The sequence below is a fragment of the Aethalodelphis obliquidens genome, unplaced genomic scaffold (assembly GCF_003676395.1).
Source record: "Aethalodelphis obliquidens isolate GAN/ISIS:26980383/991018 unplaced genomic scaffold, ASM367639v1 scaffold21, whole genome shotgun sequence".
Classification (NCBI taxonomy): domain Eukaryota; kingdom Metazoa; phylum Chordata; class Mammalia; order Artiodactyla; family Delphinidae; genus Aethalodelphis; species Aethalodelphis obliquidens.
In genome coordinates, this window is record NW_020837965.1 from 15,528,153 (window position 1) to 15,546,044 (window position 17,892).

A 17,892-nucleotide genomic window follows, 5' to 3' on the forward strand; every position below is an offset into this window, starting at 1 on the left:
AACAAAGGGTGGATTTAAATATCAAAGCTACATACGTCCCTAAACCTGACCTGCTAAAGCAAAATGGACACATTGTTTCAAGGCTGTCTTAACCTGGCAGCTGGCACTACACTAGAATGCCATGTCTCTGCCGTGTCTCTCCTGTCTCTTGGAAGCATGCTCCTTAGAAGGAAATACAGTTTCAGGACAGTTTCGGGACATTTGGACACTCTACTCTGGGGTCCTCTCAGCTTCCCCTTCCCCAGAGTTCCTGACATCACTTCTCAGGCATTGCCCTGAAAGGAATGGCTTCTAGTTTTGAAGGACCTTTAAATAAGAGATGGTCATCAATCCAGTTGCCATGGTAAGACAAAAACAGAAGCTATGATTTCAGCCCACTGAAAAAATAGACATCCTTCCCCTCCTTGCTACCATAAATGCTAAGTGGAAGAAGATACAAATAAAAAGGCAAGAAAATACTGTCAAATTATTAAGAAAATGGAGAAAACAACCCAATCAATGGGGAAAACCATCTTGAAAACATAAAACAAACCCCAGAAAATAATACAAGCCTAGGCCCTTTAAATAAGGATGGTGTTCAATACAAAATTTTAAATGCTTGCATCTTCTAATGTAACACATGACTAGTTCCAAGTTTTAGGAAATTCTTGAACAAAAGGTACATATCAAAGCAGTGAGGTAGCAGCACACTCCTCCTTCCCCAAAATGTTTTCAGGAAGAGGCTGCATAAGCGCCTGTCAGTGACATCACCAGGAAGGAACCTGGTTTCCGGCAGGAAATTGCCCTGGGTGAGCTCCAAGGCTCCTAAACTCTAAGATTCTGGGATATGCTAAAAAAGAACTATGACTACAGTTTGACCTGATTAACCCTGCAGCCCTCTGAAATAACCAAGTCAACTCAAATAGCAAGACATTCTACAAATTAGCTGAGTGTAGTGATATGTTTTTAACCCACACTCAGATCTATAACATACACTATAAATTTTTACCAATATTATCTGATGACCTTAAGTATTAAAAATCTATAATTAAAAAACTCCCTATTATCAGTTTCTACTTCAAAATGCTAGTTGATATTCACTATAGAGTACTAGGCAAAGATACAATGAAATTGCTATATAGCAAAGCTGTCATTATTAAATAAAAGCTACATCTATGTTCTGTCCATCTTTTGGATCAATGCATCTTAGAGATTTTTTTCCTCTACTTTAATTGATCTTTCAGTATGCTGCTGAGGTGGGGGGAGGACAGGTATAATTATTTTCATTTTACAGATGAAGAAACAGAGGCACAGCGATGCTGAGTGTCTGGCCAGTCTGGAAATCCAGTATTAAATTTCCTTCCCACCTCCTTTTTGCAAAATCATCAGCAATACTCATGGAGAGGCATACATAATACATTTTACTCTTCAATTAAAGCCAAGCGTTCAGGGAAGAAAGAAGGAATAAAGTGAGCTTTTTATAATTATTAAAAACTGAACACTGAGAAGCAAAGCTGGGGCACTGACTAAGCTACATAAGAATGACGGGCTTTATGCTTCATTACTCACAGCTTCCTGAGCCTTCGGTTCTCCCAAGAGGTTCACAGTACAATAGTCAACTTTGCATCCAACTTCAGCACATAGTGTTCCCAGTCATCTCAGAGCTCTTTTGAGCAAAAAGAGCTAATTTAATAATATGTTGGTCGATATTAAGAAATGAATAGTATTATTTGTTAACAGTCCTAGAATATAGAAACATAGCATTATGCCCAACCAGTCCATCTACAAAAAGGTTAAGAAATGGAAATTTCATTTCAAATGGCTCCTCAAATCTATGGCTCATAAGCAAGCCATTAATTTCCAATGTCTAAATACCTTCAAAGGAGTAAATATTTATGTATTAGTCCAGTCATGTGAAATCTGCCCAAATAAGATCTGATTTGAAAACTTTCAATGTAAAGTGCTAAGTTTAATGAAAAACAGTATATCTGCATGCTGTTAGTATGGCTGGTATCTAATGCTGTGATAGAGTAATGCTAATTTAGAGTTTGCCATATGAGAGGCATATGTGCAGCTTTTATTTTCTCCATATTAAAAATATTTCTTTAAACAAAAATAAATTCCAGTCAGCCTCTTATCAGGAAGGAACATTATTAAGTCTGCAAAACAGTCACAATGAAAAGAAGCCCAGAATATTAGCAAAAACGGCTAAATGTGCTTGTCATTCTGTACGTAAGCTGAATTCATTATGATGCTTAGCCTAATTTGCCTACATTCCAACACAGGCTTTGAAAAACTCCTCTAAATGCCACAACTTTGTAAGGGACATATATGGTTTCATGATATTTCTGCTGCAGAAACTTCTTAGGTTATCACCTCTCCCACAAAAAACCCCCAGAAACAACCAAACAAAAAAAATTCAAATACCCAAAACCCAGCAGAGAGAGTTGACTAATCAAACTAAAATTTCCTATGAAGGCACCAACTATGAAGTAGCTTGGAAAAAAAAAATCACATTTATAAAGTCTAGATAAAATCAACCAAATAAACAAAATACATTCCTTACTTAATCTTCAAAAAACAAATACCTACTATCTCTGGATGTTCTAAATAACCAAGTTTAGGACTCTGAAGTCTTTGTATGAAATCAAAATCTAACCATCTTTAAAGCTACCTTAAAATAATCATGGAACTCTGGAATGTTACCACCTCTTATAGCTTTATTAGTTCTTAGGAAACCAATCTGGTATTACTAGTTTGAACTGTTTGTATCCATATATTTCATTTAGAAAGAAACAAATACAGATATCTCATACCCTATAGTTGACTGATCATTCATACCAGAGAGTACTTCAGTATAGGTGGGGATCACAGCAGGGTAGATAGTGAATTTAAGGAATGGATCTTATTAATTAGGTGTTACAAGCCCCAAATATATGTGTGTGTGTGTGTATACACAGACACACACACACAGAGGTACATTTCACTGAACTATTAAGTAACTAGTAACAATTAAGTGAATTGTTAACTAGAAAATAGAATAGTGTTTTTTCCTCCAAACTAAGGTATCTATTTACGCTATTAATGCAGACTGATTTTAAGTAATTATAATGCAAGTATGAAGGTTTGAAATTGTAATTTATAATTTAATGATTCCTAAATATGCTACCAGATTTAAAACAAAACCCTTTTCTATAACCACCATAATCTGCTAATGTTTGAAAAACTTAACATGAAACCACTGTAGAAACTAACTTAAAAATAAAAAGTCTAAATAATGAAGATTATACATTAAGGACAATAGTTACAAATAGTTATCTTTTTAGCTTTCATAGCATACATATGGCTCAAATGAATCAATTTAAACTCTAATTAGAATTTTTAAAGACTCGAGTTTTTCACTGAATGTATTTATCATTAGAAAAACTTTTCTGAATTTTTCAGTTAGTAGGATTTATTCTGACATTAGAAAGCCAACACTAGGCTCAAAAGCGAGGACACTGAAATTAAAAAAAGGATTATTTTGTCAGTAGACTTTACTCAAATATCTAAAAGATAGAATCACTCAGTAAAATAATAGTGTACTTATTACAAACTAATCTTTATCTTGCCAGCCCATTCTTGTTTTAAAACATATATACAATGAGACTAATGCTACAACAAAATACTTATACTACTTCATACATTTTATGTGTGATTTATTCTAAATATTTTAAGAAAAGAAATTTTAAAAGTTACTATTAAAAAATACCTTCAAAACATTTACCATTCAAAATTTATAAAAAGTACTGATTTTATTGTGCTGAAATATATATTCTTCCCATAAAGATTTTATGTAAAACAACTTGTGATTTGAAACAACTTTATTTGCATTTTCTATAAAAGCATTTTGACACTTTTAAAGTCTAATTAATTTTCTTCAAAATAGTTCATCTTTGCTAGGACAAAAGAAAAGTTTCATGTGATGTCTCAATCGGTGAATAAAAAAGGTTTATAACTTCACTCTCATGTTGATAAAACCTTTGCATTCGCTGAGTATAAATAAATTATTGAGGATAAAATTATTTTAAATGTATACAGTGGAATTAAGGGAGACAATATAACCTCTGATCACAGTAGACCCTTTGAACAACATGGGGGTTGGGGTGACGACCCTCCATGTGGTCAAAAATCTGTATATAACTTGTGGCTGGCCCTCCTTATATGAGGGTCCTCCGTATCTGCTGATTTAAGCAACTGGGAATCGTGTAGTACTGTAGCATTTACTATTGAAAAAAATCCATGTATAAGTGGACCCGAGCAGTTCAAATCAGTGTTGTTCAAGGGTCAACTGTACTTTTAGTGAAATGGCAAAGTCATGAGTAGCACAATTTTCTGGTATTTCAATGGTACGATGTTTGAGAAAAAGATAACTGCTCCAAATGACTTCATGAGTAAATAAAATACTTCTCTGCACAAATGAATCTGCTTCTGAGAGAAAGTTAACATAGGCAGGATTAGAGAGATTTGAGAGAAGCATTCACCAAAGAAAAACATACGTGAAACAAGACGCTTGTGGTCCCATTATGACAACAAGGCCAAAAGCGAGGGATTAACCCTCAGAGCAGAGATAAAAGTACAGTAATGAGAAGCTGGATGTAATCACCATTAAAACAAAGAGCACATTTAATAGCTATCCAAACATTAACCTACGCTGGAAAAAATATGGTTCAAAGGAGGTGCTCTCTCTCTGTTAGGCTGGGTCTTTGATGTTATCTGCAAGAAAAACATTCACTTTATCCCCAAGAACTCAATTTCTGCTATTTGCTCTCTAGTTGGTAGTTCTTTTATATGTGTGATTTTTTTTAAAAATTAAGGTAACTTTGGGACTTCCCTGGCAGTCCAGTGGTTAAGACTCCTTGCTTCCACTGCAGGTGACACGAGTTCAATCCCTGGTCAGGGAACTAAGATCCCACATGCTGCATGGTGTGGCCAAAATAATTTTAAAAATTTAGGACAACATTCACATAACATAAAATTCACCATTTTAAGTGTACAATTCAGTGGTTTTTAGTATATTTACAATGGTGTGCAACCATTACCACTATCTAATTCCAGTACATTTCATCATCCCCAAACCTCATCACCCATACACATTAAGTAGTCACTTCCCCATTTCCCCCTCCCACCATCCCCTGGAAACCACTAATCTGCTTTCTATTTGTATGGATATGCCTATTTTGAACATTTCATGTAAATGGAATTATACAATATGTGGCCTTTTGTGCCTGGCTTCTTCCACTTTTAACTGCCTGTTCTTAGACCACTCCAAAAGGGCCGTAATTCCAAGTACACTAAACCGCAGGTGCTGAAGATTCTTGATCTGTCCTCTGAGTGCACTTTCGTTTCTACAGACCTCCTACGTATGATGATGTTCTAGTTCTTTGACTGCCTTTTGATCACATGAAAATGGACTGTAATGGGAAATACAAATTATCATCTCTGGAATATGTCTTTGGAATAGAAAATAATCCATTGGATGGAGTTTCTGAAGTGGGAAAGAATACCAAAGAACAGAGGAGTAAAATTTTTGATTTGACCATAATATCTTAACAGTGACATGTACCCAGGTTATATTTTTCTCAGTGACATTTAAGCTGTTCTGGAAGACTGAGAACACCAAGCCATTTTTTAGTATCTCAAAGCATTTAATAAGTGCTCTGTAGCATGTGAAAACTGAAGTTAAAGTGAGAAGCCACAGTAGGCTGATTCTTTATCAGACTCTTGTTGACACTCATGGAGAGATTTAATCTCAGAGTTAAATTTGTTCTCCATAAGTTACTTCCTGGAGCTTCAACTCAAATTGTCATATAATTGTGCTTCAAAGTGAGTTTTCATATGTTTATCTTGTTTGTATGATGTAGAAACTCATAGATAGGGAATTAAGCATAATGTCTTAGCTTTCCAAAGGTGGAAAACATATTGGTGTATTGTGTGTGAACTGTGAACTGGGTTATTAATCTCTGCAGAACTTTATAAAAGGCTAAAAATATTTGTATAAAATAGGAAGGTGTTGTCATCCCAAAAGTCTTAGTCTCAGTCTTTCTCCCACCCACACATAAGAAAAGTCTTTAATTAGTACAAGCACAGACAGAAACCATTTAGTGGCCTTTCTTTAAAACAAGAGGCAGAGATCTTATCTAACTTACTGTTATCTTACCTGTGTCTAGAATAGTACCTGGCTTGAAGCAGGAGCTCAAGAAATGTTTAGTGCATGAAGGAACAAATTTATAAATGTGAACCTGTGACAACCTCCCATGTGAACCTGTAACAACCAAGTTCTCACTGCCAGAAGGTACTGTGGGGAAATAACAATGATGATTAAAAATGACGACTACCAGATTTCTGCTTTGGCCATAGTAGAGTAGCTTGTGATTGGAACTAACTCTCCCAGTGAAAACAACAATGAAAGCTATATAAAATACATAACGTCTGCTTATGGACATCAGGGAGCAAACCAATGTAGGCAGAACCTAAGGAGCTGTAGTCCCTGAAAGAAGGAAAGCACACTGGGGTGAGCTCCACATTCATTCTGCCTTCTCTGGAGGCACTGAAAATTTACACAAGGAAATAAAGCCTAGCATAAAGCAGCAATCCCAGTTGGTTGAAGAAACAAAGGTTGGGGCTTCCCTAGTGGCGCAGTGGTTAAGAATCCGCCTGCCAATGCAGGGAACACAGACTCGAGCCCTGGTCTGGGAAGATTCCACATGCCGCGGAGCAACTAAGCCAGTGCGCCACAACTACTGAGCCTGTGCTCTAGAGCCCGCAAGCCACAAGTACTAAGCCCATGTGCCACAACCATTGAAGCCTGCATGCCTAGAGCCTGTGCTCCACAACAAGAGAAGCCACCACAATGAGAAGCCCACGCACCGCAACGAAGAGTAGCCCCTGCTCGCCACAACTAGAGAAAGCCTGCACGCAGCAACAAAGACCCAATGCAGCCAAAAATAAACAAATAAAAATAATTTTAAAAAAAAGAAACAAAGGTTGGAGTTTGGGCTACCAAAGTAGCTAGGACATGAGGGACAAAAGCTTAGGAAAAAGCTTAGGAAAGTGAGCCTGAAATGCTTCCTCTTGAAGTGTTTGCCAATCCTAAACCATGTGCACAAGGTGAGACCTTCAGAAACCCAGCAAACAGCAGCAACTGGGAGGCTAAGGAGGTGAGCAAAACTTGGTGCTGAGGAGAGAGAGGCTGGAGTTCAAGGCCACCAAGGTGAAGTGGCCCCAATAAACACCCCAGCTTTTCAACTGAGAACCCAGAGAGTCCATGTGCCAGGAATAAGGGAAAAACTGAAACCAGCCCTGACAAAATCTAAAATCAACCCTCAGTGGGCTTATGGTGATCTGCCTGTACTCTACCTACTTGCTGGAAGAAAACAGAACCATTTTAGGAGGAAGATATCATTCAGGGCCTCCACAATTTTTATATATGCAACGTACGGTATTCAGGTAAACTTACAAGGCATCCTAAAAAACAGACCCAAATGACTGAAAAACAAGAGGAAACATACATGGACAATAGAAACAACCAATAGGTAGTAATTCAGACACTGGATTTATCAGACAAGAAGTTTAAAATTACTTTAAGAAGTTCAGGAATATAGAGGAAAAGATTAAGAATTCCAGCAGAGACCTAGAGTCCATAAGAGAGTCAATGCATATTTTAGATCCCAAAATACAATATGTGAAATTAAAATTAATATTCATTAGATCCAGGATAACGGAATTGGAAGGCAGGTCAGTGAATATTACACAGATTGAAGCAGAGGGAGAAACAAAGATGGAAAACACAGAAAAGACTGTAAGATATATATGGAACATGGTGTAAAGGTTTGGAAGATTCCTAGAAAAGAGGAAACAGAATGGATTGGAAATAATTATTTGAAGAATGATTGGTTAAGAATTTTCAGTATTGAGGAAGAACATCAATAGATTCTACAAAAATATCCTTCAAAAATAAAGGCAACATTGAGCTGTACCCTTTTAAAGGGTGAATAGTATGTTACGTGAATTTTATCTCAATATATGTGGTACAAAAGGAAATAAAGGCAAAAGAAAGTTTCAAAAAACAAAAACTAAGATAATTCATTGATAGCAGACTTGGCACTAAAATAAATCCTAAAGAGAGTTCTCCAGGCAGAAGGAAAATAATCCCAGATAGAAGTAAAAGTCTAAGGCGACTGCTAAATGAATTTTTTAAAAATCTCCAACAAACTAAAATACTAGAGAAAAAAGGGGTAACAGAGAGTACTTGGTTTATTTAAAAAAGAAAACAGAACAAGAGAAATAGAGGAACAAAGAGGAAATGGGACAAATAAAAAACAAACTGAGATGGTAGATCTAAAACCAGGAATCAGAAATCACATTAACTGTAAAAGGACTAGATACCCCAAATAAAAGACAACTCAAAAATCTTAGGCAAAATATTAGCACACTGAATCCAATGATATATGAAATGAATAATACACCATGACCAAATAATACACCATGACCAGGAATGCAACATTTGAAAATCAATTAATGTAATTTATCACTATAAGAGGATAAAGGAGAAAAGTCACATGGTCATCTTAATAGAAATACTATTTAATAAAAACTCTCAGAAAGCTGGGAGTAAAAAATTTTGGGTAAATGGTATCTATTTTAAAATTTATATCAAACATCATATTGAATGGTGAAATACTGAATTCTTATTCTGAGCTCAGGAACAAGTCAAAGAGGTCCATTGTTACCACTTCTATTCAACATTTTGCTAGAAGTTCTAGTAAACGCAATAAGGTAAGAAAAGAAAAACTGGGAAGGGAGAAATGAAACTATCATTATTTACAGAAGATATGGTTGTATATATAAATGAAGAGACAAAAGAATCTACAGAATTATAATAATTGAAGTGAATTTAGTAAGGTTGCTAGATGCAAAGGCAATATAAAAAATCAATTATATTTCCATCTACTAACAAAAAAGAATTAGCTAATAAAATACAAACATCAAAAATCCAGAAATAGATTTAACCACTACATGTAAATCTTAAAACATTGCTGAAACAAATTCAAGAGGACTAAGTAAGTAGAGGGATATACCACATCTATGGATTGCAAAACCCAAAATTGAGGAGATATAAGTTCTCCTGAAATTGATCTATATTTTCAATGCAATACCAGTTAAACCCTAATGGATATCTGCACCCACCCCCAAGGAAACTGACACGCTGTTTCTAAAATGTGTATGAAAATGCAAAGGGTCAAGAAGAGCCAAGACTATCTGGAAGACGATCAAAGTTAGTAGTCTTTCATTATCAGGTATGAAGACTTTGTAAAAGTTCCAACTGCAATGCACTAAGCTTTTCAATACATGGAGCTGGGTCAAGTGGATCCTCTTACAGAAATAAATGAACTTTGGCTGCTGTCTCACACCATATACAAATATCAGTGCTAGATAGATTGTATGCCTAATGTGAATGGTAAAACAAGGCTTTTAGAAGAATTTAAGAATATCTTGATAATACTGGGGCAAAGATTTATTAAACCGGACCCAAAAATCATTAACAATAAAAGAAAAGATGGGTATATTGGACTTCATAAAAATTAGTGCTTTCTGGTCATCAAAGGTCACCATTTGGAAAGTGGAAAAGCAAACCAAAGAGAAGATGTTTATAATAATACATCAGACCGAAAACTCATATCATTAAAATATAAAGAACCCCAGCAAATCAATAGGAAAAAAACAGATAACCCAATAAATATGAACAAGTGACTTGAACAGGCACTTAACAAGTGAAAATTTCCAAATGGCTAATAAAGATATAAAAAGGTATTCCACATATCATTACTTATCAGAGAGATGCATATTAAAACCACAACAAAATACACACTTAGCATAATGGATAAAAACACAAAGAAATACACACTTGCCAGAATGGCTAAAACTAATAAGGCTGATGGTACCAAGTACTGCTGAGGACATAGAGCAACTGGAACTCTCATACACTTGGTGGGAGTTTAAATTAGTACAACCACTATTGAAAACTATTTGGCAATATCTTCTACAGCTAAATATACATCCATCCTATGATTTAGTAGTTTTATTCTTATGTATAAACCCAAGAGAAATGAGCGCATGTGTGCACTAAAAGATATGTACAGGAATGTTCATGGCATCTATAGACATAAAAGCCAAAAATTATATGCAACCCACATGTCCACCAACGGTAGAATGGATCAATTATACTATACTTATTTGATGGAATACTACAGAGTAATAAAAAAGAGCAAACTATTGTTATTGCTACATGCAACAACATACGTGAATTTCACAGACATTATGATGATCAAATAAAACCAGACACGAAGACTACAGACTGTATAATTCCATTTACAGGAAGGTCAAGAACAGGCAAAACTATTCTATGGTGACATAAGTCAGAACAGTGGCTACGTCTGAGTATGGACTGGGAGCCTCATCTTGATCTAGGTGATGGTTATATGGGTGCATATATACGTAAAAATTCATTGAGCTGTCACTTAAGATCTCTACACTTTATATGTCATACTGCATTAAAAATGTTAAAACCATGATCACTACTTATGTAGTGTTAGTCCTCCATTTTGACTGGTCTCTTTGGCCATAGAATGTCAGGGGTCTGGGTGGAAGGCAGTAGGAAAAGTTTGGGAGGAGGTAGGGGAACAGAGAGGAAAATGTTATCAAATGGGCCTCCTAGAAGAAAATCACCACCTTACATTGCAAAGCTTGTGTATAACGTTGAATAAGTTCATTTATCCACACAATAGACAAATTAAAAGCTATTTATCTATAGGCCATTGAAATAGCATTTTTGTAAAGTAGCCCTCTCCACGTTCATACCAAATGTTTGTATCTCAGAGTGGTAAGGTTGCTCACTTTCTCACATAGCATCATATTTTCTTATTCCTAAATAACTTTCATCCCCAAATTTATCTTTCTCTGTCCCAATCGAGTCTTTATTTCTCTGCTCTTAATTACAACCTATAAATGTTAGTCGATACGTATTAAGAAGTAGTGAGTGAAACACCAGTGTAGGGATCCATTAATGTGTGTGGTCATACAACTGGAAAACAAAAAAACAAGAAAAGTACAAGTGCTGCAGTGAATGAAGACAACACAGACGGCAGTGGATAGGAATGGCTTTCCTTTGAGTTGTGGCATGACAGTACTTTTACTCTTAACTGTCCACATAGAACAGAGGAAAAACTATGTTTTTCATCTTTTTATCTTCCATTTACTTTCTAGGAAGACAAAGTCTTATCTTTATGCAAAGCCGTGGAAGAATTTACATAGTTACATAGATTACTGCAGCTTAGATGATTTTCAACAAGTTTTCGGTTCCACACCCAAGGATACATTACCATTTTAGACAGAAGTGTACAAGCTGTAAATTAAAATGCCAGTCTTTTCAAAATTCTTCCAAGTATGTGTATATGTGGTTTCCTCTTCTTTGTAAAAATTCATGCAGTAAAGTTTTAGGGGTAGTTTTCAAAATTTTAGTACTGAAGTATTAAATTTATATGTGATGTAGCACCTTTACATTCCCCTTCTTATCCATCAAAAGAAAGAGAATTATTGTACATTTAATCTCTCCTTTTACCAGTATTTATGACTTGAGCAAATAGGAGAGCATTACAGTAACCTAAAATAAACTGTTATGAAGAATCAAATGTCTACTACGGCAACAGGTCTTTTATGAGGATTATCATCGCACATCCATTCCAACACAACAGTGCACATTTATTCGACCAGCCTCTCACAAAGTTAAAAATAAAACTGCAGTTAAGAATGTCAAGTTCCTCAACCTTACTGAATTTTAGAACAAATAAGACAAGAGAAACAGTGATTTTCCAATCTATCTACAAGCAGAAATGCCAGGAAATAAACCTGTAGTATTCTGCTCATACAACTTAAATTTCCTTTTCTAAGTCATGACATTTTGGGGGGTTGTTCTTTCTGTTTTATTCTTCTTTTTCAACATAGGAGGACTTCAAAACATAAATTAAAAGATCAAAACTGCTCCCTATGGGAAGGAACAAGAATTAAAATGGATTTTTTTTTTTTTTTAGCAAAGAGACAAATTTTACATAACTGTACAAATTAAAAATGTTATGCAGTGGAGAAGATTAAATGGAAACCACATCATGTTAAGTATTATCCCAGTTTCCTGTGCTCTGGAGAAACATTGCTATATTGAATACTACTTGACCGATCTGAAGTATTCAACTCCTTAGGACAACCTAAGCAGTATTCTAAGTAGAAAAATATTACAAAATGTCCTTCCACCTATTCCAGCAGAAATACACCAGGAAAATTAAGCCTGAAGAATAACTACCAAGAATCCTGTCTGTTAATTCAAGTCTCCTTCTAAATACAAAATATCAAGCTTTTTACCATGTGCTCAAAGGAATAATGGAAAAGAGATGGCTGGCAATGAGCAGTACCTATTTTGCACTAATATGAAGAAGCCAAGACAGATATATTTGGGAGCCACTTTAACGTCTTACTCCTTTTTAGTAGGTAAATATAAAATACTGGCACCTGCTTAGTTCACAAATTCATGAACTAAAAAGTGGACAACTGCCTTAGGGAAGGGAAGCATCAATTACCTAATTACATAACAGGGAGCTGGGCATACAAAGAAAAGGGCTCAGAAGAAATATCTTGAAATCTCAAAGGTAAGAAATGCTGAAGATGAGGACTGAAATGAGACTAACCAAATGTTTTTAAGATGAAAAGTGTTGCCTCCTTGAAAATATACTTTTGCCCCATATAAACAACATTTAAGTAATTACCCTTAAGGGAAACATTCTAAGGAATACCACAATTTGGAGTTACTTAACAAGACAGCAAATAAAACCTTTATGCAGCTGTAGCAGCTATTTTCTTTGGATGGTTTATACTTAAACTATTTATTTGATGCATCTGTTATCTTATGATTACTTTTCCATTCCTTGAGTTTTATAATAACTTGAATTTAAATTCTGAATTTTATTAGAGCCTGCTACATTCATTTTAGTGCCAGATAAAGGTATCAAATAAAGGGGAACTCTTGTGTGGGGTAAATAAATTAATTAAAGGCCAGAAATTGGGGTGTTATGGTGTAAGACATTTGAGGGTCCAAAAGTCATACAATTGAAAGATATTTCATTATATTTCAATAATTCATCTATAATTATATTGCTATGGTGTAAGTAGCGTATCAGTATTTAACTTATTTACTTAGATCTTAAAAATATCAGAAATGCGATCATACAATCACCCAGATCATGTTATTGATCATTGGGAGAACACCCTAAGTAATAATGTGGTCTAACACACATATAGGGCCAATAACTTAGAAATTTCCACCATTTTGAGGTACCCTGTTCTTAATAAATATGACAATAACAGGTGCTTGAAATGTGGGCAAGGTGAATAAGTAGACTTTAAATTGTATACTTTTATAAAGTATTTGAGAACATACTCCAAAAATTGAGATACAAAAGGAATTCCCTTATTGAAAAAAATAGTCACAGCTATCCTAGTAGGTTTCTTTAAAATAACTTATCTTATATAAAGCCATTTGTTATTTATTTATCAGTAATAGTTATTTATCAGCATATCAGTTATTTATCAGCATATCAGCATAGTTATTTAAGAAATCAGCAGTAATATAAAAAAGTAAATAAAATAAATAAAAAATAAATAAATAAAAAATAAATAAATTAATAAAAATAAATAAATAAAAGGCAGTTTTCCAAGGGTAACTGAATCCGTAATTCCAAGACGGACCAGAATATTGAAATTAACTCAGAAGACTTGATTTTCTGTTCCAGTGGTTCAGTGGTTTTCTGTTTTATAAAGGTTTGGAAGAATTAATGAATTTCAAAACAGCTAATTTAATTCATTCAACCATAGGATCTGACACAGTAATTAGAAGAAACTGGTCTTTTAAAATGTCTTTCCTCTATTACTTTCCTTTTCTTATTCTTGCCTCCCGATTAGCTATATATAGTTACAAAATATATGAGTCAGGATTTATGATGATATGAAAATTACATCCACTATAATCAATAAAGGAAGAAGGGAAGGGATGATTTGGCTCTATCTCCAAAACTGTTACAAAGAGAATTTAGTGTATTTGTTGCTCTTAAATCTACTTCTATTTTTCTCCTAATACCAGAAAAGAGTCCTTTCATTTAACATTTTCATATGGATTATTTTTTAGTTCATTTTTGATGTGACTAAACGAAAGCTTTGTGAATTTTAAAGTGCAATTCACTGACACTAACAGCCTGCATGTACCATAACTGCTGCAAACTCAGCATCTTTCTGGTACTTATAAGTAGAGTGAGGATGAAGATATCCTCTAAGTGGGCACTCCTCTGAGTGTTTTCTGAGCTCTTCTCAAAAGCCCATTCTAGAAATCATTCAAGGAGGCTCACCAGTTGATAAATTAGCTTCTCTTTCCTTCCTTTCACTCTGCCTGCCGTTTTACCATTTCATTTTCTGTCAAGTCCTCCAGAAGAAGAGGCAATGAAAATAAATGAAAGTGAAACCCACTGATTTCCAATATTCACAATGCATCAATTACACCCTCAATCATTAGGGTATACCAACCATTCTTCTGGATCATTTCCCCTTAGCAACAAAGTCCCTTTGGTTTATACTTTACTAGTATCTTCTACTAGAATGCACAGTTTTAAAAATGTCTTGAAGAGCTAACTAACACATTTCTAGACATAGTCAACCTTACTATAGATATAAATGGACATTTTCTGATTATTGTAACCCTGTGCCTGATGGGGTCACATTCTGTGAATTAGCTACAGAGTTTGGTAATAATGCACCTAAGATTTCCCATCATTACTAAGAACGACCATAAGCTAGGAGTACAAAATTTTCATTGACTCAGTGAGAATTAGGTAGCCATTTGGGCCACTGAAAAGTATAAAAAGTTATTTCCGATAATCATTGTGGACAAAAATGTGAACAGGATAATACATTTTGAAAATAGTTTAATATTTGCCATTTTTGTTGCCTGTGCTATTAATATATACATTGGTTCAGTAATAAATATACTATTACATAGAGTGCAATATTTTTAGTATTCATAACTGGTTGAAATTAATGCTGCTATTATCTCAAGAAAGGAATAAATAAATATCATGCCTAATTCCAAACTAATGCTCAAGAGGTTATCATTAACAAAAACTACAAAATAAACATGTTGGGCCTTTTTAAGCATGATTCCTGTAAACATCGCAAAAAATCGCTTTTCTCAGTCCTGACATTTCGTGTGATGGTTTTAAAACAAAATACAACACACAAATCCTATCACTTCTTTTTTGCATAGGGGATGAATTAATCATATTTTAAAATGCAGCAATCATTCAGTGAAATGTCTTCAGCACACAGCACTTGTTTTCGGCATGAATTCAGAACTTTTGAGCAATAAAAGTGCTCTGCATAAGTTTATAAAATATGCTTTCTGGATTTCAATTTAACAGAAAAATTTCAAAACAAGTCATAGTTATAATTCTAAAGTATTATGTACATAATATCTGACTACAGGAGGAAAAGCCTCACCGCAGCACAGCACAGTGTACAAATAAGCACAGTGTTTAATAGATTTCCCTTTAGGTGTTCCTCACATCAGTGCCTCTGGGGCTAATGATTACGTTATACAAGGCCCCTTCTACTTGTTGCATCCAAAGTGGAAGGGGGATGTGAGGGCAAATTTAAAGTAGATAATGGGGGGGGGGGGAAGGCAAAAATACAGTACATATGCTTTAAAGAGTGCACTTTATGAAATAGCTTGCTTTATTCATATTCTTTTATAAAGTGCAACATTACTTAAAACAGAGACATGTACCTTAATATTTTGCAATAACCATTAAAACAAATTGCCAGGAAAGAGCAGTGCAAAATTAAAAACATACATAGCTTAGCATGCATCTCAGATGGGTCCCCAATATAGAGCGTGGGACCTGAAGTTCTTATATCTTTTTTTTTTTTACTTTTTAGAAAAAGATTAATAATAGCAGGTTATCGTCATAGGTAACCATAAAATAAAAACAATAAGTTAAAATCCTCTCTGAAGAAATAAGTATATGCCACACAGAAAATTCATTACAGACTCTTTTTCAAAACAGACCTTTTTTGCTGATAAATCACTGTTCAAAGGGTGCAAGTCTCTTAAAAACCCACGATGCCCACAAGGCGAAGCAAAAGGTATCATCACAGTACGAGGAACTCTTGTTGGCAGACATCTGAAGAACCTGTGACTTATTTTGTCAGCAGCTCAAATCTCACCAGTCCCTAATTAAATTGACAGACATCTTTGCTCTTTCAAAAACAGTCCTGTTGGCACCATGCTAGGTCACTAAACAGTATGACATGTGGTCTATTCACAGTAACATTCTCTGTCCAGTGCTTTCGGATGAGGATAACCAATTGGGTTTTCCTGAAAAAATTCCCTGCGAGGCAGATTCCAAGGAGACCAATGGGACACGTTTTTCAAAGCACAGAACCTGGCCGCAGGCGCACGATGAGGGAGCAGAAGGGACAATGGATCACCCGTTATGCGCCTACCGTTCCTATGCTGCTCAGTCTGAGAACTGGAAGAGGGTCTCTGGGTTATTGCTGTCGGCAGGATTGCTGGGCTGCAATGTCTTTGTGGGTGTCCTTTTGCCATGAGAATGGGAGGAAGAAGAGTGAGAGCTTTCACTGGAGCTGCTGCGCGTCTCGGTACTGGTGCTGGTCTTCTTCATTTTCCTTCTCTTCGCCAAAGGGGCCTTATCAACATTCTGAAGGCAAAACCCCTCTCTCTTGTATTTGTTAAAGGCCTAGAGGAGAAAACAAGGGGAACCCCCGTGAAGGTAAAAGGACTGAAGTCTTCCTGGACGTCATGACTTATAGAGAACTTGCGTTTGGCAAGCTTGGCAACCACAGCTTCAAGTTGTTCTGGGAACATGGTCCTTAACACCACTGTATCCAAAACTCCGGGCAGGGTACAGAAGCTCATGGGAAAGGGTTTCTGAGGGCTCTGTTTAAATCCACCTATTAGGGCGTCCAGGAGTCACAATCCTAATAAATCTTTTGAAGAGGGCAGGGCTACCTCTCAATTAAAAAACCACCGACGGACTGGAAATTCTTGAAGAATGTCAGCAATCTAACTCACCTCTCTCCACCACTTTGACTAGTTCTGTGTCTGAGATTTAAAATTCCAACCACAAAGTCCCAACACAGAGCCCCTGATCTCCACTCCCACGTCAATGCAATCTGGGTACATCTTGGACACAATATATGCAGAGAAGATTAGCTCTATAAACCTCAGCCTGGCTTCCTCCTCACAGCAGCCTGTCTTTACTTTTCTTAGATTCAAGCTTAGGCATTGCTGAGTGACAACCTTACATCATATGTCACTGAGAAGATTTGGATCACCTGCCTCAAATGCTTGCAGTTCATCTCTTCACACCTCACCAGATCCCAGTTTATTAATATTTTAATCCATTTCTGCAGCTGAAGAGGAAATGCTATCCTGTCTCCTTTCTCAAGATAATCCTTTCAGAAGTAATTTAATTTCTCTCTAACTCATTGGCTCCTTATCCTTAATGTATTTGCATCTGCTTGGCACAAATGTGCAGAATCTACAGTTATTGCTACGCAGTCTCAGCCTTTCAAGTATACAGTCTTTACTTAATACCAATTAATTTACTTCTTATCCCTCACAGTCTCTAGAACATATTATGCACAAAATGATTTTTGAATGAATGGACCTTCACATGTGCCTTAGTTCCTAATGCCTATTTATAGCTTTTACAGACAGTCATTTAGCTTATTTGAGAGAAAAAGTGTTCTAATATAGAC

The 17,892-nt window shown here is 35.5% G+C and overlaps 1 protein-coding gene across 6 annotated transcripts in view; it reads right to left on the reverse strand.

The window, feature by feature from the left end:
• Positions 1-15,021: 15,021 nt before the first annotated feature.
• RPS6KA5 (ribosomal protein S6 kinase A5) overlaps positions 15,022-17,892 on the reverse strand; it is a 181,770-nt gene continuing 178,899 nt past the window's right edge. For all 6 annotated transcript variants that reach the window (XM_027120332.1, XM_027120331.1, XM_027120333.1 and 3 more), the window contains one exon: positions 15,022-16,868. In XM_027120332.1, coding sequence (XP_026976133.1) covers positions 16,629-16,868 — 240 coding nt within the window. In that variant the 3' untranslated portion in view covers positions 15,022-16,628. The remainder of the gene's footprint in view (positions 16,869-17,892) is intronic.